Here is a 22,445-nt window from a genome sequence, read left to right as displayed (position 1 = left end):
AATTAGCCAATAAAAAGGTGAAGCATAAAAAAACGTTAGTTTCATACATCGAAAACATTCAGGACGATGCCATTTGGCAGCCATTTCAATGCGGCATTTGTACAAAATGTAAAATGTGATACGATGCAGCATGGAGCGGTGCTTTCCGGCATGGAGGGGTGCTTTCCGACATGGAGGGGTGCTTTCCGGCATGGAGGGGTGCTTTCCGGCATGGAAGGGGTGCTTTCCGGCATGAAGGGGAGCTTTCTGGCATGGAAGGGTGCTTTCCGGCATGAATGGGTGCTTTCCGGCATGGAGGGGTGCTTTCCGACATGGAGGGGTGTTTTCCAGCATGGAGGGGTGCTTTCCGGCATGGAGGGGTGCTTTCCGGCATGGAAGGGTGCTTTCTGACATGGAAGGGTGCTTTCGACTCCTTTCTGTACGTTGCAGTCCGAGACAAAGCGGCTGACGAGGAAAGCAAGAACCTGGAGGACAAGACAGAAACACGACCGGGACGGAACCATCGCAACTGCTTTTCGACTCAAAATTAACCTGACCGTACCTGACCACAACACCACAACTCATTGCATCAACTACCTGCACTCCAACCACTAACGCTCAAACAGTGACAGCAACCGAGCGAAAACAAAAAAAAGCGAAAGGAAGATATTGTTCTCAACTCTGAAAGAAAGGAAGATTTGCGCACACGGCGCTCACGTCAAACTCAAGGAAGGGAAACACATCGCAGCACATGACTGTGTTTGTCCAAGGAAGGGATAACTCCACCGAGTCGGACGAGACGACCACGTCGGATTGTTGAAGCTGAGTCGATGGGCCGATCACTTCGCCGGTCGGCCGTCCTCCATCTGATCTCGTCAAGAAATCACGTGCTCACGTCTATCATCACGTGTTGTCTTTGTGCCAAGTACAAATAAAATCTGTCCGCACGTGTCCGAGATATGGTACGGACGCACGCACGCACGAAGTTTGGACTCAGTCCAACGGAGGATAATAATAATAATTAATAATTAGAGTTATCTTTCAATACAAGAGGAGATTCGGTTCATCAAAGCCGTTGCTATGGTTACCAACCTGTGGTCTGTGTCCGTGCTCGATATTTATATAATTCTGAGTAAACCGGCTCGCGAGCTCCATGTACGAGACTCAGGGCGGGAAACAAACTGCGCATGCGCGATGACGTCACGCACTCCCAACGAGAAGCTCCGCCCCTCGACCTCGAGATTCTCTTCACCCAGCGGTGAGTGATTCCTCCATTCCTCCTTTCCTGATGTCCCGACTTCCCTCATGTTGTTAGATTTTCTCACAAATCGGGGACAAACGGTAAAAGGAGACAAAGAGGTCACGTGTCGTTTGTGGTTGAATTAGATTGAAGTAAAATCGAGAAGTAAAATCAATATGGCCGCCGAGTTCGGGATGGGAGATAAACTCGTCCTCCATGGGGTCTCGTGGTGGTTCATGTGTCCTGTAAGGATGAGATAAACACCATTTGGGTCATCGCTCCACATTGGAAATTCGGGGATGAAGGGAACATGTTCGGTATTTAAACAAAACACGTGGTGTGGTTGTTACAGAGATCACGTGGTGTGGTTGTTACAGAGATCACGTGGTGTGGTTGTTACAGAGATCACGTGATGTGGTTGTTGCAGAGATCACGTGGTGTGGTTGTTACAGAGATCACGTGGTGTGGTTGTTACAGAGATCACGTGGTGTGGTTATTACAGAGATCACGTGGTGTGGTTGTTACAGAGATCACGTGGTGTGGTTGTTACAGAGATCACGTGGTGTGGTTGTTACAGAGATCACGTGGTGTGGTTGTTACAGAGATCACGTGGTGTGGTTGTTACAGAGATCACGTGATGTGGTTGTTACAGAGATCACATGGTGTGGTTGTTACAGAGATCACGTGATGTGGTTGTTACAGAGATCACATGGTGTGGTTGTTACAGAGATCACGTAGTGTGGTTATTACAGAGATCACGTGGTGTGGTTATTACAGAGATCACGTGGTGTGGTTGTTACAGAGATCACATGGTGTGGTTGTTACAGAGATCACGTGGTGTGGTTATTACAGAGATCACGTGGTGTGGTTATTACAGAGATCACGTGGTGTGGTTGATACAGAGATGTGGTTTTCCTCCTCCAGGAGCTGGATGATCCCGTGATAAGTGAAGTCCTGGATCGTGATCGGACTTTCTCCGAGTATCGACCACAGTCCTTGTTCCCCGGTGGTGTTGGGGGAGGTTCACCTGCCCTGTGAACATGGGAATGGTGGTGTTTCTGCTGCTCACAGGTAACTTTTATTTCCTGTCATAATTTACCGTCCGACAGGTGTCCGGCAGAGTGGTGCAGCGGTAGCGCGCTCACCTTGGAGCTCTCCAATCGGTGCTCGATTCCCGATTCACCTGTAAACCGTCCAATTGGTGATTCGTGAGCAGGGTGTTGCATCATCGTGCCTCGGACGCATGTTTAGCCGGCTGTCCAATCAGCTAACGTGAGTCGGTGGACGTAAAAAACCCCACGGTGTCTTTCACGAAGAGCAGGTGAGCTCTCACAGCCTCCCTGAGTAAATTAATTCCCAATTATTGTAGAATAAAAGTGTTCAACCCCTTTGCTATGACGCTCCAAATTGAGCTCAGGTGTATACAGTTTCCTTTGATCATCCTTGAGATGTCTCCACAACTTGATTGGAGTCCACCTGTGGCCAATTAAATTGATTGGACATTAGTTAGAAAGAAACACACCTTTCGGATTAAGGTCCCACAGTTGGAAATACATGTCAGAGCAGAAACTCCACCATGAAGCCCAAGGAACCGTCCGTGGAACTCCGAGATATAATATTGAGGAGGCGTAGATCTGGGGAAGGATATATAACAATTTCTAATGTTGAAAGTTCCCAAGAGCACAGTGAGCTCGATCATTAGGAAATAGAAAGAATGTGGAACTACCTCGTCTCTTCCTAGAGCCGGCCGTCCGAGCAAACTGAGCAACCGGGCAAGAAGGACCTTGGTCAGGGAGGTGACCAAGAACCCAATGACCACTCTGACAGAACTACAGAGTTCGTTTGCTGAGATTGGAGAACCTTCCAAAAGGACAACAGTCTCTGCAGCACTTCACATATCGAGGCTTTATGACAGAGTGGCGAGACGGAAGCCACTCCTGAGAAAAAGGCACGTGACAGCACGTCTGGAGTTTATAAAAAGGGACGTGAAAGACTCTGAGAGCAAAGGACTTGGTGTGATGGAAACTGAGTACAGCTCATCATCCATCGAACACCATCCCTACCATGAAGCATGGTGGTGGCAGCATCATGCTATGGGATGCTTTTCAGCGGCAGGGACTTGGAGACTTGTAGGTATAGAGGGGACAATGAATGGAGACAAATACAGGGAAATCCTTGAGGAGAACCTGCTTCAGAGTGCAAAAGACCTGAGACTGTGATAAAGATTTACATTCCAACAGGACAATGACCCCAAACATCCAACCAAAGCAACACTGGACTGGCTTCAGAACAAGAACGTGAACAGTCCTTGAGTGGCCAGGCCAAAGCCAAGACTTGAATCCCATTGGGAATCTGTGGAAAGACTTGAAGATTACGGTTCACCGACGCTCCCCATCCAACTTGACGGAGCTTGAGCAAATCCACGAGGAAGAATGAGAGAAAATCCACAAATCCCGAAGTGTAAAGCTGATCCAGACAAACCCAGCAAGACTCGAACCTGTAATCGCTGACAAAGGGGCTTCTACAAAGCATTGACTCAGGGGATCGAATACTTAATAACGAAAGACATTTCAGCTTTTCATTTTTAGCTCACCTGGACTTGAGTCCGGCTCACCAGGTGAGCGTTACGACAGGTAACTGTTTAATTAACCTCTGTTTAATTAACTTTTTAAAATTTCTCAAAACATGTTTTCTCTTTGTCATTTTGGGGTATTTTGTGTAGATTTGGTGACGAGAAAAAAATCTCAATTTAATTCATTTTAAATTCAGGCTGAAACACAACAAAATGGGACAACAGTCGAGGGGTGAGAATCCTTCCTGGAATCACTGTACTTGTTCATCACAAAGAGACTCGACTGGAGAACTTATTACTCTCCGCTGTATCTTGTATAAAGTTTGTTTGATTTGTGTTTCGAGCGACGGTGTGCTCGTGCAGACAACCTGTGTGCACCTGTTGTGCAGTGACACTCTGTGCCGGGCAGACTACGGACAACAGGAATTGGACAAGAATCAAAAAAGTATCAACGACAACACCAACAACTTTAATCGACCACATTGAGAGGATCTCAATCATCCCGGACAACACCACGACTTCCAATTCGACAGGTGTGGGCTCTCTGCCTGGTCATGCCACCTCTACTTCTGAAGGTGAGGGCCTACCTGTGACGTCACACAACTATTATCAACCCTGATTGTCACCCCACCCGGGAGGAAACCCGTTAACATTCTCAAGAGAGTTGTGTTGATTTGTGTTTTTGTTAATTTCAGGGGTTTTTTTCTGTATTTTGAATTGATTTGAAACTTTCCAGTGAAATCCCTTTTCACCCCTTCGATCCATGCTGTTCCACATTGCAAACAGGTTTGATCGACCTTGTCACAATCTCTTCCGAGAAACCCACGTCAGCACCATCCAACACAGAGATCAACAGTGATTGTACTGAGGGGGGAAACATTAGGAAAAGAGGGGGTAAATATTGGGAACAGAGGTGGAAACACTGGACATCGAGGTGGAAATACTTGGTACAGAGGTGGAAACAATGGGAACAGATGTGGAAACACTGGGAACAGAGGGGGAAACACTGGGCACAGAGGGGGGGAAACTGGGCACAGAGGGGGGAAACACTGGGAACAGAGGAGAAAACACTGGGCACAGAGGGGGGAAACACTGGGCACAGAGGGGGGAAACACTGGGTACAGAGGGGGAAAAAACTTGGCACAGAGGGGAGAAACACAGGGTACAGAGAAGGGAATACTGGTCACAGAGGGGGAATACTGGGTACAGAGAAGGGAATACTGGGCACAGAGGGGGAAAAACAGGGCACAGAGGGGGGAAAACACAGTATACAAAGAAGGGAATACTGGGCACAGAGGGGGAATACTGGGCACAGAGAAGGGAATACTGGGCACAGAGGGGGAAAAACTGGGCACAGAGGGGGAAACACTGGGCAGAGAGAAGGGAATACTGGGCACAGAGGGGGAAACACTGGGTACAGAGGGGGAAAAACTGGCCACAGAGGGGGAAAACACAGGGTACAGAGAAGGGAATACTGGGCACAGAGAAGGGAATACTGGGCACAGAGGGGGAAACACTGGGAACAGAGGAGAAAACACTGGGCACAGAGGGGGGAAACACTGGGAACAGAGGAGAAAACACTGGGCACAGAGGGGGAAACACTGGGCACAGAGGGGGAAAACTGGGTACAGAGGGAGAAAAAACTTGGCACAGAGGGGGAAAACACAGGGTACAGAGAAGGGAATACTGGTCACAGAGGGGAATACTGGGTACAGAGAAGGGAATACTGGGCACAGAGGGGGAAAAACAGGGCACAGAGGGGGGAAAACACAGTATACAAAGAAGGGAATACTGGGCACAGAGAGGGAATACTGGGCACAGAGAAGGGAATACTGGGCACAGAGGGGGAAAAACTGGGCACAGAGGGGGAAACACTGGGCAGAGAGAAGGGAATACTGGGCACAGAGGGGGAAACACTGGGTACAGAGGGGGAAAAACTGGCCACAGAGGGGGAAAACACAGGGTACAGAGAAGGGAATACTGGGCACAGAGAAGGGAATACTGGGCACAGAGGGGGAAACACTGGGAACAGAGGAGAAAACACTGGGCACAGAGGGGGGAAACACTGGGAACAGAGGAGAAAACACTGGGCACAGAGGGGGGAAACACTGGGCACAGAGGGGGGAAACACTGGGTACAGAGGGAGAAAAAACTTGGCACAGAGGGGGAAAACACAGGGTACAGAGAAGGGAATACTGGTCACAGAGGGGGAATACTGGGTACAGAGAAGGGAATACTGGGCACAGAGGGGGAAAAACAGGGCACAGAGGGGGGAAAACACAGTATACAAAGAAGGGAATACTGGGCACAGAGAGGGAATACTGGGCACAGAGAAGGGAATACTGGGCACAGAGGGGGAAAAACTGGGCACAGAGGGGGAAACACTGGGCAGAGAGAAGGGAATACTGGGCACAGAGGGGGAAACACTGGGTACAGAGAAGGGAATACTGAGCACAGAGGGGGAAAACACAGGGTACAGAGAAGGGAATACTGGGCACAGAGGGGGAAACACTGGGTACAGAGGGGGAAACACTGGGCACAAAGAGGGACCATACAAACAAACACACACCCATACACACAAACAAAACAACACACGATTTTGTATGGGGTTTGGTGATGATCATAAAAAGAGCCCTTGGAACAAAACTCTGACAACAAAGTGGAACAGATTGGTCGATACACACACACACACACACACACACACACACACACACACACACACACACACACACACACACACACACACACACACACACACACACACACACACACACACACACACACACACACACACACACACACACACACACACACACACACACACACACACACACACACACACACACACACACACACCTATTTCCAGGCTCGTTCCGTTATTTACGACATCGATGCGTTCCTGGAAAACAAAACATCGTTGAGATGGAACTTCAAAATCCCATTGATTTCAACATGTACACACACATCTGTACACACACACAAACGTACACACACGCACACACACACACACACACACACATGCACACACACACACACATGCACACACACACACACACACACACACACACACACACACACACGCACATACACCTATATACAGGCTCGTCCAGGTATTTACGACATCGATGCGTTCCTGGAAAACATCGTTTCGATGGAACTTCAAAATTCCAATGATTTCAACACGTACACACACCAACGTACACACACCAACGTACATGCACACACGAACACACACACATAATACTTTCAGCACACAAAATGAAAATGTCCATCATCATGAAGAGCTGATTATTTTTATTCATTTTATATATTTTTTACAGAACTACGTCTGATGATCGCCCTGATCACCATTCTCATCCTCTTCTCCTGCATAATCACAACGATTTTGGTGTGCGAGAAATTCGTAAGGATTTGTTTGCATCTCATTGGGAACATGGTGCGTATTTCCCTGGGAGTGGAAAGGTTTGGACCCGTCGTTGGGAAAGCTTTTCGGTAAAGCAATGAGAAACTGGTTCTGTCATTCCAACAAAAACCCCGAACCATGATCATAACTTTTGGCTCTCTTCATAACTCCAACGTCCTTCGGCGCGTCCGTCATCATGGTCAAAAGTTGGGTTGGGGATGTAGTGTAGGCAGGATGGGCCGAATGACCTTTTTCTTCATCGACATTTCTCTCCAACATTCAGTGCGGCTCATCCTTTCAGCAATAGCAACGCATCGGTCTCTGGTCACGCTAAAGATAGGTCTCCCATCATTCCCACGAGAAACGACTAAACCTTCAACCGGCGAGGTTTGATGCACTCATGACTGGGCCCGAGGACTTCACTCAGAAAACGATTTCTCTAAAGAAAGGCCATGTGCTCCCTGGCTCCCTGAATTGTGCACATAATGATGTGAGCATGACACTTGATGTAAGCGTGACACCTGTCTCAAAAGGTGCGTGGTTTTGGGCTCATGAGGCTGGACTAAGAGGACCATTCCTTCACAGCAAAATGAAGACGATGATGATGATCCCGAGGAAACGATGGTGCAGTTGAATGTGGTTGGGAACACTCCTTCGCACGAAAATAGAGAAAGCGGTCATCATGATGGAGCGGTGCACATGGAGGTTGTTCATACATCAGATGCAGGTATGACGTTTTATATACTTTACCTTTTGCCCAGGTATCGAGCTTGTGGATAGATGGGAAGACAGAAATGGGGTAAATGGTGGGAGGACAACGAACGGATGATCCATGGGCACAAGGAGGGGGGAAATGGAGTGGATGGGTCTCACTGAGTTTCGTTGAACTCAGTTGTAGAAATGGCAGATAGCTCGAGGGGGAAGATGAGGAACGGACTTGAAATACTGGAGGGAATAGGTCGAGACAACTGATTCGGTAAGGTCGTTCCGCAGGTGAGAAAAGTGGGGCATAAAGGAATATAGGTGGGCATTTGATGGAATGGTGGGACGTGGATAGAGGTGGACGGGAGAAGCAAGAAGTAGAGAAGCTGAGGTGGTGCTGTCAGCCTGGATTGTTTAACCAGGAGGGAGTTACTGGAAGAGTAAGTACATTCTGGAGTTGCTGGGGAGGATCAGAGGACGGAGAGAGAGAGAGTATTGGGAGCAATGTTGGAGGATAAAACAGAGACCACTGACCTGCCTGCGATGTGAGAGAAATAGACCTTCTGCTTCGGCCTTGTCACGGGACATTCCAATTAATTTGAGAGCTTTAGATTCCAGAGAGAGAGAGATATACTGTATATAAATGTGATGCTGGAGTGCCAGCCCGTAGGGGAGAGTGGTGCTCCATTGAGCAACGGAGAAAGACCTTGTTGGCTGTGGGTAGTTCTGCTTTATGGGAGAAACTTTGTGCCAGAAACCTTCTCATCACATTACCTGTCGTCCATTAGGATTTTGCGAACTTGTACTGAGCTGTCTATCCTTGGTTCAAATCCTGGCCCAGCTGTAAACGACTATCCTGGTGTTTCTCACGTAGGACGAGGCATCGATGTTCACCGCCGTTCCTCAGATGAACCATAACCGGAGGACCCGCTGCTGGCACTGGTCGTTGGTGGACGTTAACCATTTGACAGTCTTCCGCGAAGAGTAGGTGAGTTATCACCAGAACACTGAACCGATTACAAATTCCTACCTAGACCGAGGGTACCGAGGGTTTCGGTCTTCTTGAACACTCCTTGACACCAACTTTCACGACTTGCTCTCGAGAGCGTGGTTGTTGTCTGGTTTAGCATCTCCCACATTATAAACAAATTAAACCTGGACGACACTCAGTAGACTGCACATAATGACCGCTCGGCCGACTGAACCCGTGGTCCAAAGATACCTGCAATAGAGATGTGAAGGCTTTTGACGTTGATCAGTGCGATCACGAGACAGCTGCGTTGGACGGAGACCGGCGGACGCACAGGCAATGAGAATCCCAAAAGGACAAGCAAACAAAAATGGCCGACTCAGCTCGAAGATAAGAGAAAAGGTAGGAAGCAGCATGACCACGACTTCCGGTTCCAATTTCCGGTTCCTGTAACACCTGCAACAGAGTACGCCACTCGAGGACTGGGATGCTGAAAGCCCCTCTTATGAGATGCAGAGAAGCTCAAAACAGTTACACGTGTGCACGACCGTTGTCCGAGTTGTATCATTGTCAATGTCGGAGTTTGAAAATTTACTTTACTCTCCTGCAGGTGGTGATGGTGATGGGAGGCTGAAAGCCAAGGATGCAGGTAACGGAACAACTACAGGAGAAGGTGTGGAGGAGAACGGTGGCAAGGCCGCTGACGAGAAAGATAAGAATGAAACGGATGGAGTAGGGGATGAAAAGCCTTCCTCATCCACCGTGTCACTCATTCACCTCTATGAGATCACCAAGGCGGAGTCGAAGCCGACATGTACCCATCAAGTTCAAGGTAGTTAATAATCAGGTGCACATGCGGTGGATACGCCTTGTGTACTGCACTGTATCTTGAACTTTCTCTTTCCTCCCTCGTTTGTCCTCAACATCATCCTGAACTAATTTGTCCTTGCCACTCTCATCCCATTGATCCCCATCAAATGACACTCCTGCGGCCGATTCTGGAGAGCTTGAATTAGATATCGGAAAACTTGACCACAACCTTCATCACCCGTGATGTACCTAATTTTGTTCAGGACATCAAAAAAATTCAGGGTCGAAGGAGGTCTGCGGGGGGTTTGAATGACTGTTGATCCTGATCCAGGTGAGGTTTTCACTTTGTCATTCTGGGGTATTCTGTGTAGATTGGTGACAAATTTTTTTTACATATATATAATCCATTTTAAATTCAGGCTGTGACGCAACAAAATGTGACAAAAGTCGAGGGGTGTGAATCCTTTCTGGAGGCACTGTAATTAGCCCTTCCATTGTCGTGCCAAAACTGCCACGTCCAGACCTCGCAGACGCTGCACAAGAACATAAATGATCGATTCCGAAAGAAAAAACACCAAATAACTAGGTCAAAAGGGATGGCGGTTTCAGAAACAAGCATTAGGAGAGGTTGGACGTGTCTTTCGAAAATAATAAATGTCAGTGCATCAGTGTGTCTCCTCCATAACTCCAAAACCATGAAACCGAGCAGCCTGAAACTTTGCATGCATACTAAGGGACCTCCAAGGGAGTGAATGAGTGAAAACTGGGTGTTTGGGTTGATTTAAACACCTCCATCACGCTTTCCCTTGCTTGGATCTTAATCCGCCATGTTTTTTTGGCCTGCTCAACGATGCCTTGACTTGGAACAGGCCGCAACGGTTTCTTTCCGATAAAGTTTTTTTCCCTTTCCTCACTCATCTTCTCGAATGCCTGATCATCATAGCTACGAATCGCTGGATACGTTGCAATGCTTATAAACGCCCGGAGACACCAGAGTTTGTGACTTTATTTCATTTCCGCACATGTCATAACCTCGAGAATCTCTTAAACGAAGCCAAATTTCAAAATTTAAACCTCTTGATTGACCTCGGCAGCAATCCTGACTGATAAAAATGTTCATTTGTCCAATTCAGATTTTTGTTTGACATTCCGGGTGCACGGTGTTTAAGATGACCGATCGGCGATCGCGAATCATTTACCGAGCCTGCCGTTCTTTATCAACCGTTTCAATGGCGTGTTTGCTTGAGTGCTTAAGCCACTTTGGTGAGTGCTCTACCAGCTGCTTGGTTCTTCGAAGGGACATCAGAACGAATGGGGTGCAAAGGGGGAGGGGGACGTCGAGGACAGGGAAGTAGGGTGGTGGGGGGAGGGGTTACAGCACTCGATGCACAGGTAAATTTGTCTTCCTATCCTCCTCTTTCTCGCCAAAAATGGAGGAGGCCTGTCAAAGTTGGGGGGGGGGATAATAACCAGAGAGAGCCGGGATATCGTGTGTCAAGGAAATATAGCAATTTTTGGCAAGTAGGATGATTAATTGGTCCATCAGCGAAGCGACGGGGAGGCTCTGCTTGTCTTCTATATGAAAGTGAATGAGATGATTGTTTGTTTGTTTGTTTGTGACGCCACTCCTCTGAGTCCCCAAGATTCACTTATTTATTTGTGGAATTCGTGTTTGTGGAATTATTTTAATAACCGTAATCGTTATGACGTCACTCTCTCCCCCTCCCCAATTCTGTTTTCTTATCAAAATGCTCATCATCGTTTAGCCGTGCTGCATAACAGCAGGAGAGTGAAACAAACCATGTTTGCATGTCTGTTCAACCACAAAAACCTCATCTGATCCTCAATCAACCCTGATCCTCGACAAGATGGCAACTTGGTAACAACACTTGGAAACACTGGGATATTCTTTGGCCTTCCTGGGATATTACATGGAAAGCCTTAAGTGTTGATATTCTAAAAATTAATGTGAAATGTTCGAATTGTTTACCTTCTTCGTTATACACCTTTGGGCCGACGGAAGACCTTTTCTTCTTCGTCTTTCATCGATACCATGGACAGTTTTTCTTGGTTGTTCTGCAGTTCAATTGTTAACTGTTTCATTGAGTTTTTTTGTTGTTGGTGTTTTTGCGATGATTTTGAGATGTACAAACTGTCGTCCTGGAAACCCTCCACAGAGCACTTTGAGATCATCGTCATTTGCGATGTGAATTCTCACCCCGACCTGTCTATCACCTGTTACCTGTTTTCATGAAATGACTTTGCCTTTGCCATAATCTGTGAAATAGAGTTTTTTTTCCAAAAGAAAGCCTGTGTGGTGTGTTTTATAATTCAGTTCTCAAGATTTATTGGATGGTGGAACAATAGGGGGGACGGAAGTGGGGAGGGGGTTGAAGGTCAGCGGATGGGGTGGGGAGTTACTGGAAGAAGGTGGACAAGGAGGTGCAGGTGCACCACAGCATGACCAGAAAAATGACGGCTCAAAGAGGGGACCTGAAGAGGGATTTTCAGGAGGGACCTGATCCTTTCCAGCCTCAACTTCTGTTCAAGTATAACGATCGAGAATCTGGGACAAGGGCTCATGGTCAGTGGGAAAGGAATTCGTCGTTTATTTATTTGTTTATTTATTTAGATATACAGGTATATAGATAGGCTCATGGATGAGCAGAATGACAGGGAGAAACGGTCTGTTTGGTGTAAAGGGAAAGCAATGGGACAACAACAGATGGATCATCTACAGCACCAGAGGGTGGGTGGGAAGGTGTGGAAGAAACATAATTGTATTTGTGTATTCTCAATTATAATTGTTGCTGGTACTTGATACTTGATAAATTTAATTTTTGCACAATAGTCAAATTGGCTGTCAGCCATGTTTCCCTTTTCCCGACAGTCTTTTGACTCGCGGATACTTGACAGGTGATGTACCTCGTTCAGTGATTTTTCTTGGGCTGCATCACTGATACTCCGTGATACATGGTAGACCAATCATGTTCCGTTCCCAGCCAGACATCATGGGGGCTCCCGCCAAACCCCTGACTGACATCATGGGGGCTCCCGCCCAACCCCTGACTGACATCATGGGGGCTCCCGCCCAACCCCTGACTGACATCATGGGGTCTCCCACCAAACCCCTGACTGACATCATGGGGTCTCCCGCCAAAACCCTGACTGACATCATGGGGTCTCCCTCCAAACCCGTGACTAACATCATGGGGTCTCCCGCCAAACCCCTGACTGACATCATGGGGTCTCCTGCCAAACCCCTGACTGACATCATGGGAGCTCCCGCCAAACCCCTGACTGACATCATGGGAGCTCCCGCCAAACCCCTGACTGACATCATGGGGGCTCCCGCCAAACCCCTGAGTGACATCATGGGGGCTCCCGCCCAACCCCTGACTGACATCATGGGGTCTCCCGCCCAACCCCTGACTGACATCATGGGGTCTCCCGCCTAACCTCTGACTGACATTATGGGGTCTCCCGCCAAACCCCTGACTGACATCATCCTGCCAAACCCGTGACTGACATCATGGGGGCTCCCGCCAAACCCCTGACTGACATCATTGGGTCTCCCGCCAAACCCCTGACTGACATCATGGGGTCTCCCGCCAAACCCCTGACTGACATCATGGGGACTCCCGCCAAACCCCTGACTGACATCATGGGGTCTCCCACCAAACCCCTGACTGATATCATGGGGGCTCCCGCCCAACCCCTGACTGACATCATCTGGCCTCATCAGCCAAACCCCTGACTGACATCATCTGACCTCATCAGCCAAACCCCTGACTGACATCATCTGACCTCATCAGCCAAACCCCTGACTGACATCATGGGGGCTCCCACCCAACCCCTGACTGACATCATCTGACCTCATCAGCCAAACCCCTGACTGACATCATCTGACCTCATCGACTCCTCCAGGAGGGACACCATTTCACCTTTTGATGCCATGACGTGGATCCCATGCAGGGAAGGCGATGCCACATTTCACCAATCAGATCAGTTTACTCCAACGATGTGGGAATGACGTCAGATCAGTTTATTCCAACGATGTTTATTCCAATGAACACCTGGGAAACATATTCAGGTCTCCAGCATCAATTGTGACGAAAAGTCATATCAAATGAAAAAGAATTGTGACGCTCCCTCTCTCTCTCCCCCCTCTCTCTCGCCCCCACTCTCACCCCCTCTCTCGCCCCCTCCTCTCTCCCCCTCTCTTGAATTGTGACGCCCCTCTCTCGCCACCTCTCTTTCCCCCCTCTCTCACCCCAAGTCTCACTCCTCCTCTATTCCTCCTCCCCCTCTCTCTCCCCCTCTCTCACCCCGAGTCTCACCCCACTTCTCTCCCCCCACCTCTCTCGCCCCTCTCTCTCGCCCTTCTCCCTCGCCCCTCTCTCTCGCCTCCACTCCCACCCCTCTCTCACACCCCCTCTCACACCCCCTCTCACGTCCCCCTCTCTCGCTCTCGCTCTCTCGTCCCCACTGCCACCCCCTCTCTCTCCCCCTAGTCTCGCTCCTCCTCTCTCCCCCTCCTCTCTCGCCCCTCTCTCTCCCCTCCCTCTCTCCCCCTAGTCTCGCTCTTCCTCTCTCCCCCTCCTCTCTCGCCCCTCTCTCTCGCCCCCACTCTCATCCCCCCTCTCCCGTCCCCCCTCTCTCGCAGATATTGGTTGACAGATAAATGGCCGTAACTTGGAAACCGCTCGTCCGATTAATATCAAACCTCGAAAAGGCACATCCGCGGGTCCCCAGCAATATTCCTGGCAAGTTTCAATCAGATCGGACCGTCAATCGTGCAAAAAAATGTAATAAATAAATAAGAAATAAATAAACATTAATTGTGACGTCATTCGTGATGTCATAGCAACGTGTCCTGTCATTGGTTTGGTAAATAAATGGCCATAACTTGGGAACCACTTGTCCGATTAATATCAAACCTTGAAAAGGCACAAACTCAGGTCCCCAGCAATATACCTGGCAAGTTTTAATTAGATCGGACCAGCGGTTGTCGAGAAACAGCGGTCACAGACAGACAGAGATTGCTGGAATTATAGATCGATGACGGGTCTCGCTATTGGCTCTGTCAAGGCACGTGACGAAATATCGGAAGTTGTTGCTGTTATTGTTGTTGTGATCAAAACGCTGATGTTTCGACTTTCTGTAATGAATCTTTCATCCAAAACAAGATCCTTCAAAATAGTCTTTCGGATAATAATAATAATAGGAAGAAAATGATTCTTTGGAAAGAAAAAAAAACTTTTCAACAAAGGAATATTTACATTGTTCGAATATGATTTGCATATGTGGGGAAATCACATGACCAGACTGGGAATCAAACACGGTTCTTTCAGTAAACCCTCCAAGTGCTCTGCCGTCTCCCATTTTCTCGCACATCCATGATATATAACTGTTCGTTCACACTTCCATTGTTCTCATAATTCCACAAGCACATTGACACCGTTACCCCAGCGATCTTTACTCCAGCCCTTAATAGTGACATCACAAAGGGGCGTGACATCACAGAGCTATGGAAGCTCTTCATTGACGCCACATCGCAGCGATCTTCGTTTTGGTTGAAAACATTTTTCAACATGTGGAGCGCACGCGCCGTCATCGTCGTTTTTCTCTCCTCTTTAGTCCTCTGTTATTACCTGGGACACATGCCGCACCTCGAACAGGTGAGTTTTAAAATGTCCTCATGTTATTTCCCACGGTGTCTCGATCCGTCAGCCGGAGTCTGTTCCATGAATTTAGTGACTGTACATGACGACGTACCGTGCGGTCAGTTTATTTCAGCTTTGACAAATGTTCAACATTTAGACAATGTTTAATTACAATTAGACAATGATTCGAGCAGAACCGGATTTAAGTTTAACATCCCCCAGGACATTCGAGTAGTGGAGACCCCCCCCCCCACCCACCCCTTTTTCACCACCATCTTGTTTTGTGAACTGGTGTGTCACATAATTAACCACAAGGGCAATCGGTGGAGCGCAAACCTCGTCCGCACAATGTCTGATCCGAGAGAACACATCAGGCCCAATGATGACATCGTTTTAACCTCATCACCGAATGGTGAAGAATGAGTTAAAAAAATTAAATAAATCGTGTACACAGATCCGGATTCGGATATTCACCAAAAATGAATCAATTCTTCCTTGTCACACACCCAACGTGTCCACTAAGTTTGGTCCGAATCCGTACAAAACCTTTTGAGATATTCTGCACACAGACGAAGAAACACACAGACAGGTGTGAAAACGTCACGTCCTTCACAATCGTTGGCAGAGGTAATAAGAGACATCATTGGAACTGTCACTTTGTAACTGCTGGCAGTGATGACCGGGTACCAAGACGTCCTGCTTTGATCGGACACCTGAGGAAGAGGAGGAGGAGGATGAGGACGAGGAGGTTGGGACCAGACTCTGTACATCGCATTGATGTGGACTCTGTACAGTCTCCTGGGCTATTGGGCACAATCCTGGACAGGTCACCACTCGGACGCAGGATACTCGAATACCGCAATCATCCCAGCAAGCTGGTTGGTACTCATTTTGCCAACCTCAGAAGGACGACAGGCTTAATCAACCCCACCTGGTATTAATTCAATGGTGAAAAGCAGGATTTGAACTCAGGACCTTAGGATCCCAATCCCGCCACCCTATCCATTCAGCCAACACCAAGCATTGACCCTGACCAATGACGTTTTTCATTGTCATTCAATTGAATTTAGAATGGGATTAAAATTAGTTAAATTAAAATCAAATCGGTTCAGTCCTCCATTGTTGTAATCAGAAGGAACCCAAACAAGGAAAAAAAAACAAACATGGAGTCATCAGGAGGAACCTGGATGGGATTTGCATTTCAGCTGCGACTCCTCCAAACCTCAAACACATCCAGGAACAGCCAAGTGAACCTCATTCAAAAAAAATAATCATAATAAAAAATAAATTCAAAAAGCAACGCAGATCAAAATAATTAAATAATCCTGGCTGCCAGATCATGCGTCCGATCAAGTTGAAATTTCAAACATTTATTCACCATCAGCACTAGATCATAATTGTGAAGTTTCAGGTCGATTGATTAAGCGGTTCCAGAGAAGACATTATTTAATATTTTCTTCAATCCAATATGTCTGCCAAACCATGTGACCTATCAATTATTCTTTAACTAACTTGTACACCGATGGCTTGGAGAACATTTGTGTGAAGTTTCCCCTCGATCTGTCCAGCCGTTCTGGAGAAGAAGATTTTTACAGGTTTCCAGCAGGGGTACCTGGTTGCGTTGCCGGGCAACGTCGCATCCCTCTTCCCACCCCAACCCTTCCCCTACTTCCTCCCACCCCACCCCTTGGCTGAAATAATGATGCTATAGATGTTTATCCTCATCGCCATGTCATGAATCTGGAGGTGTGTTCAGTTAACTAAGTTTCTTGTGGAGCGTTTGCCAAGTGGCTTAAGCACTCAAGCAAGCACTCCATGAGAAACCGTTGATAAGGAACGGCTGGTTTGGTAAGCGCAAGCTAGCTGCTTGGTAACAACATACCACTGGACATCTCAAGATGGACAACAACACACCACAAGATCATCCAATGATCTTGAAGGCCTTGGTTTCCACGGCGTCAAGCTGAGCAAGATGTGAGGCAAGGGGAGCCAGCCCGGAGGGGAGAGCAGCACTCCATCAATATGTGGATGAAGGTCTTGGAGGTGGATAGTCGTCCGGGTGTGCCCAAAGAAGGACTTTGTATGATGGAGGAAAGGCAAACGACAGCTTTTGGAGGACAAATTTGAAATGTGGTTTGGCCAAGAAAGATCATGGCTGATAATGAGGAGTTTGAATGCTGAAACTTCCTCAAGGGGGTTGTTGGAGGGGGTAGATGGTCAGACGGTCCTTTGGGAGAGAGATATTGAGAGTGTGAGATTTGTCAGGATTGAAGGACGAGTGTTTGACCTTCTTATGATTTTGTCAAGGTCTGAAGAGAGGGAAGAGTCTGCAGCCTTCCTGTCTGAAGGATGAGGGATGTGATGGTGGAGGATGGAGTCGTCGGCAAATAGATAAAGAGGATTTTCCCAGAGAGTCAGAGAGATCATTTATGAAGATCAGGAATCTGATTGGGCCCAGAGCACTGCCTTGGGCCACTCGAGCCTTGAGAAGGAGAGGAGATGAAAGGATTCTGCCGAGAGCCACACATTGGCGACGAGAGTCGAGGAAGTCAGAAAGCCATGTGTGTAGTTGGCCTTGGATGTCATCGGCAGAGAGTTTGGAGAGTAAGGTAGGATTCCAGACTGTATCAAAAGCACGAGATAGGTCCAGAGAGAAGGCCCTGATCTCACATCTGACATTGAGGGCCTCCATCTATGATGGTGAAAGTGGAAGCAGCATGTCCAAGGTGGAGTGACCTGGTCTGAATCCAAATTGGTGATCTGAGATGAGGTTGTTGGAGAAAAGGAAGGATTTCATATCAACTGCGATGATGGATTGCATGACCTTGCTAATGATTGGGAGAAAGCTGATAGGTCTGTCGTTAAGTGGATCAGTTTTCCTTCTTTTTTTAATGTAAAGCATTGAAGATAGCTGATTTCCAAGCAGATGGAAAAATGACCTCGGGCAACTGACAAGGTGAAAATGGCAGAGAGGATGTGCAAGAGCAGTTGAGCATGTTTTTTTAAGGACACGTGAGCTGACGCCTTCCGGTCCAGTAGCAGAGTCAGAGACAAGGTTGAAAGAACTTGTCCACCTTTTCAGTAGTTGTAAAAGACACATAACGTAGGGGCAGTTGGGTACGACTGGTCAGGGTGGGTACCGAGAGTGAGGGGTTGGGGGACAAGGTTTAGAAGGAAACACTACATTGAGGCATTCTGTCTTCTCACGAGGGTATTCGTATGGCTCTTGAAAGCTCTTAGAGATCTTAAATGGTCTTCGAATTTAGAAATATCAAATATCAATTTGATAGAATTTATGGCGGATTATGATGGGGGTGTTTTCACGTTTGTGTGTTATCGGACGGACGCACGCACCTCAGGGGCCGCACTTCAGTCCACCGGGGGCCGCCAGTGGCTCGCGGGCCGCGTGCAATGAAGTGATGAAAACAAAAGATTTTTTTTGTCTGTGTTTTGCAAGAAGACGATAGATGTCTGTGTTGTGTGTGGGGTCGGAAGGGATGTTAAGGTGAGTCAGTAAGTGTTCAATCTCAGAATCTTGAGTTCGCAAGGGGGAACGTTGGCAGCAGCCGAAAGTTCTGGAGAGAGGGGGCTGTGTTGTGTGGAAGGGAGAGGGGGTGAGATCCATCGTTGGAATGTGGAGAGAATGGAATCACATTGTTCTCCAAATCACTTTGTCTGATCCAACATGTGTGTGTGTGTCCGTGTCTTTGATACAGAAGTTGCAAGAATATTCCCAGGAGATCTCAAAGAGTCTCGGAAACTTTCTTCCCGTTGAGGTATGACATCATCAGCATTTGACGTGTCTGTGTGTACGTATATATTTGTGTGTATTTGTGGATGTATATTATGCACGCTCACACTAAGCTGCCCAGCCTTGGTTTGAATCCCGACATAGCTATAAAATGTCTTATCTTTGCTTCGTAGTTGGGGTAATTAATCAATGTGCATGCCGTCCTTCGGATAGACATTAAGCTGGGCATCCCATCTGCCGGAATTAGTTGGTGGGCGTTAAAGATCCCACGGTGTCCTTCACGAAGAGGCGGCGAACTATCGCCGGCACCCTGAACGAATTACAAATCCCTGACCTAAATACCGTGACATTTATGAACATGTATTATGAATAATGTCGTTTGGTCCGTGTGCTCGAGTAGGTGAGATTTACACTTGTATCAGGATCTGTCAGAGTTAAGTTGCACGTAACATGTGCACCACCGACGAAGGACCGTGGAAGACGGTGATTATAATCCGAGAGCAGAAATTTGTCAGGAGTACTGTGGAACATGTTCCGTACAGGCGAGGTCAGATGGAGGACTTGCGGCACCCGGCACTTCCATGGACAACACGAGCTGTTCGCTCGAAGGACTTCGTCATTTCGTTGATTAGATACTTAGTTGTGAGTCAGTCAGTGTTCAGGACGGAATCTTTGGATTCCAATGGGGAATCTTGGCTGGAGCCGGAGGATCCGGGGAGGGGGCAGTGTTACGAGGGACCCTCTGGTAGCTTGTACATGTTGCTGCGTTTGAGCCTGGGGAGTAACTGCTGATATGTATCCGTCCGGGTCCTTCCCGACATCTTTGTTCTTTGTTCCTTTCTCACTTCTTTCTGAGTTTTTTTTTTTTTACAATCTCTTTATTCATTTTAATTCTTGCTTTTTCTTCTCTTTCATCTCTTCAACTCTATTCCTCTCGTTCATTGTCGATCTCTCCAAGGAGAAGTGAATTATTGCAGAAATTTTAGTGTAAGACCCACTTGGCTGCGCCTGGATGGGTTTGAGGGTTGTGGAGTAGCGGCTGAAACCCGAATCCTGTCCAGGTTCCTCCTGACGACTCCATCTTTACTCTTTATACTTCTTCGGGTTCCTTCTGGTCTTCCATTTCATTATATGGAAGGGTGGGGATCCACAGATGGAATGTGGTGCCGTAAGAACAGAATGACATTTTTGTCCAAATCACTTTGTCTGATCCAACATGTTTTGTGTGTCCGTGTCTTTCATACAGACGTTGCAAAGATATTCCCAAGATATCTTAAAAAGACTGGGAAACCTTCCGCCCATTGAGGTATGACATCATGCAATATACCATTAAAATTTTAAGTGTGTGTGTGTGTGTGTACATGTATGTGTGCATATGTGTTATTATGTAGAAGGGGGAGAGGGGTCCACAGCGAGAACGTATGAAGAATTTTGTTTGGTCTGTGTGCTCAAGTTGGTTAGATTTAAACTTGTATCAGAATCTGTACGTAATTTCAGAGATAAATTGTACGTAATGTGTGCTCTGATCAAGGTGTTTGTAATCTTAGAGTAGAATATGGGAAGGAGTATTGTTTGAAACATTCTGGACAGGTGAGGTAAGATGAAGGACTTGTGGCACCCGGCACTCACGTGGACAACACGAGCTCTTTACCCAAAGCACTTTGTCATTTAGTTGATAAGACACTTCGTTGTGAGTCAGTAAGTGTTGATGCCGGAAGCTTAGCTTCTCAAGGCTGAACATTGGCAGGAGCCGAACGTTTTTGGGAGGGGGCTGTGTTATGTGGAAGGGTGTGGGATCCATTGCTGTGTGGAAATGGATTTCTCCAAAATTAGCCTCATGGTTGTAAGTATGATGATAAAAGGACAAATGTATCCAATTAAACTTGATTGATAATTAACTTGAGAAGTAAAGTTTTTCTTCTTCAGCTTCCAGGATCTTCTCGCTTCATTCTTGAGGTCTTGAAGTTTGGTCATTTTCTTGATTTCTGCATCGTATAGTCCAAAATCACTGTTATTAACACCTCAATCAGCAAGGCCTTCTTCTCCTGTTTTGTTTTTTTGTACCTAAGAATGATATCTGGTGACAATGCTTTGTTTTTGATGTTCACGCTCGATGGGATCATTTGGGTCGTACGTGAACGGAAGGCACTTCCATGTTTTCAGTGATTATTTTTGGTTCATGTTCCCTCAAATTTTCTGGAAATGGGACATCAAAGTTTTTGTGTGTGTGTGTTCGGTCATGAAGCAGAACATGTCATTCTCTTTACTACCCCCCCTCTCCCTCTCTCTCTCTCTCTCTCTCTCTCTCTCTCTCTCTCTCTCTCTCTCTCTCTCTCTCTCTCTCTCTCTCTCTCTCTCTCTCTCTCTCTCTCCCTCTCCCCCTCTATCTCCTCACTCTCCCTCCACCCCTCTCAATCACCCTGCCCTGTTTTTTCCCCCCATCTCAGTGTTCCCATCAGTGAAGTGACGGGTGGTATTTGCTAATATTAAATAATTATATGCCGGTGTCTGAAAGTCTGGCTGGACCCTTTGTGTCTGGAGTCTCGTGCTATTGGATTGTGTGCTGAGATAATGTCCACGTGTCTGCTTTGGATTCTTATCACCTTCTGATGGTAAATTTGTTTTCCAGCCATTGAGTTCAAGAAAACCTCTGAATAACCACTGCCAGAAGGCTTTGAATGATCTCTTCCACAATTCAAAAAAACAAGCCTCAGCTGTTCCATTGTCTTTGAGAATCACCAGATATCATTAAATAATCTCACCTTTCCACCTCCCCCCCCCCACACACACACTTTTTCTGAGTATAAAAGGAACTCAAGATCCATGTATTTGTTGGAAAAGAGGATAAATCTTGTTGCTTGCTGTTTGTGTTCCTGCATTGCCTCTCTTCCGCCATCATGATGCGTATGTATTAAATAAATGGTTCGAACCGTTCAACATCAACCGAACCGGAATTGAATTCTTCGACAGCTGCTGCAACGTGGTCACAATGGAATGACATTGTTCTCCAAATCACTTTGTCTGATCCGTCATGGTTTGTGTGCGTACGTGTCTTTCATACAGAAGTTGCAAGAATATTCTCAGGAAATCTCACAAATACTCGGACAGCATTTTTCCGTTCAGGTATGACGTCATGTAAATTTGTAATACACCATTGTGTACGTATGTACATGTGCATGTATATGTGTGGATGTATTGTTTCATAGAAGGTGGATGAGGAATCCATCGCGAGGATGAATGAAGAAGTTAACTTGGTCCGTGTGCTCGAGTCGCTCACCTGCATTTATTTATTTATTTATTTTTTTATTCATTTGTGGCTGTTTTCCTGTTTTTTCCAACGGTTCTGTGATTT

General features: G+C 47.1%; 1 protein-coding gene across 3 annotated transcripts; it reads left to right on the top strand.

Annotated features, from left to right (window-relative positions):
* The first annotated feature begins 1,117 nt into the window (after positions 1–1,117).
* Positions 1,118–11,984, top strand: LOC147007984 (uncharacterized). 3 transcript variants are annotated; one of them, XM_085865664.1, is made up of 7 exons: positions 1,118–1,237; positions 2,144–2,290; positions 4,181–4,366; positions 7,112–7,227; positions 7,780–7,921; positions 9,477–9,698; positions 11,443–11,984. In XM_085865664.1, the coding sequence occupies exons 2-7, from the start codon at positions 2,260–2,262 to the stop codon at positions 11,514–11,516; spliced, it is 771 nt and encodes a 256-aa protein (XP_085721790.1). In that variant the 5' UTR covers positions 1,118–1,237; positions 2,144–2,259; the 3' UTR covers positions 11,517–11,984. The 3 variants fall into 3 exon arrangements, with proteins under 3 accessions (XP_085721790.1, XP_085721792.1, XP_085721791.1); XM_085865666.1 differs by having other exon boundaries at positions 1,121–1,237; positions 7,112–7,194; XM_085865665.1 differs by lacking the exon at positions 1,118–1,237 and adding an exon at positions 1,301–1,320.
* The last annotated feature ends 10,461 nt before the right edge of the window (positions 11,985–22,445 follow it).

This window comes from Eptatretus burgeri, chromosome 22, assembly GCF_056783735.1.
Source record: "Eptatretus burgeri isolate ZD-2024b chromosome 22, Ebu_testis_v1, whole genome shotgun sequence".
Lineage (NCBI taxonomy): Eukaryota > Metazoa > Chordata > Myxini > Myxiniformes > Myxinidae > Eptatretus > Eptatretus burgeri.
This window is presented reverse-complemented; position numbering and strand designations above follow the sequence as displayed.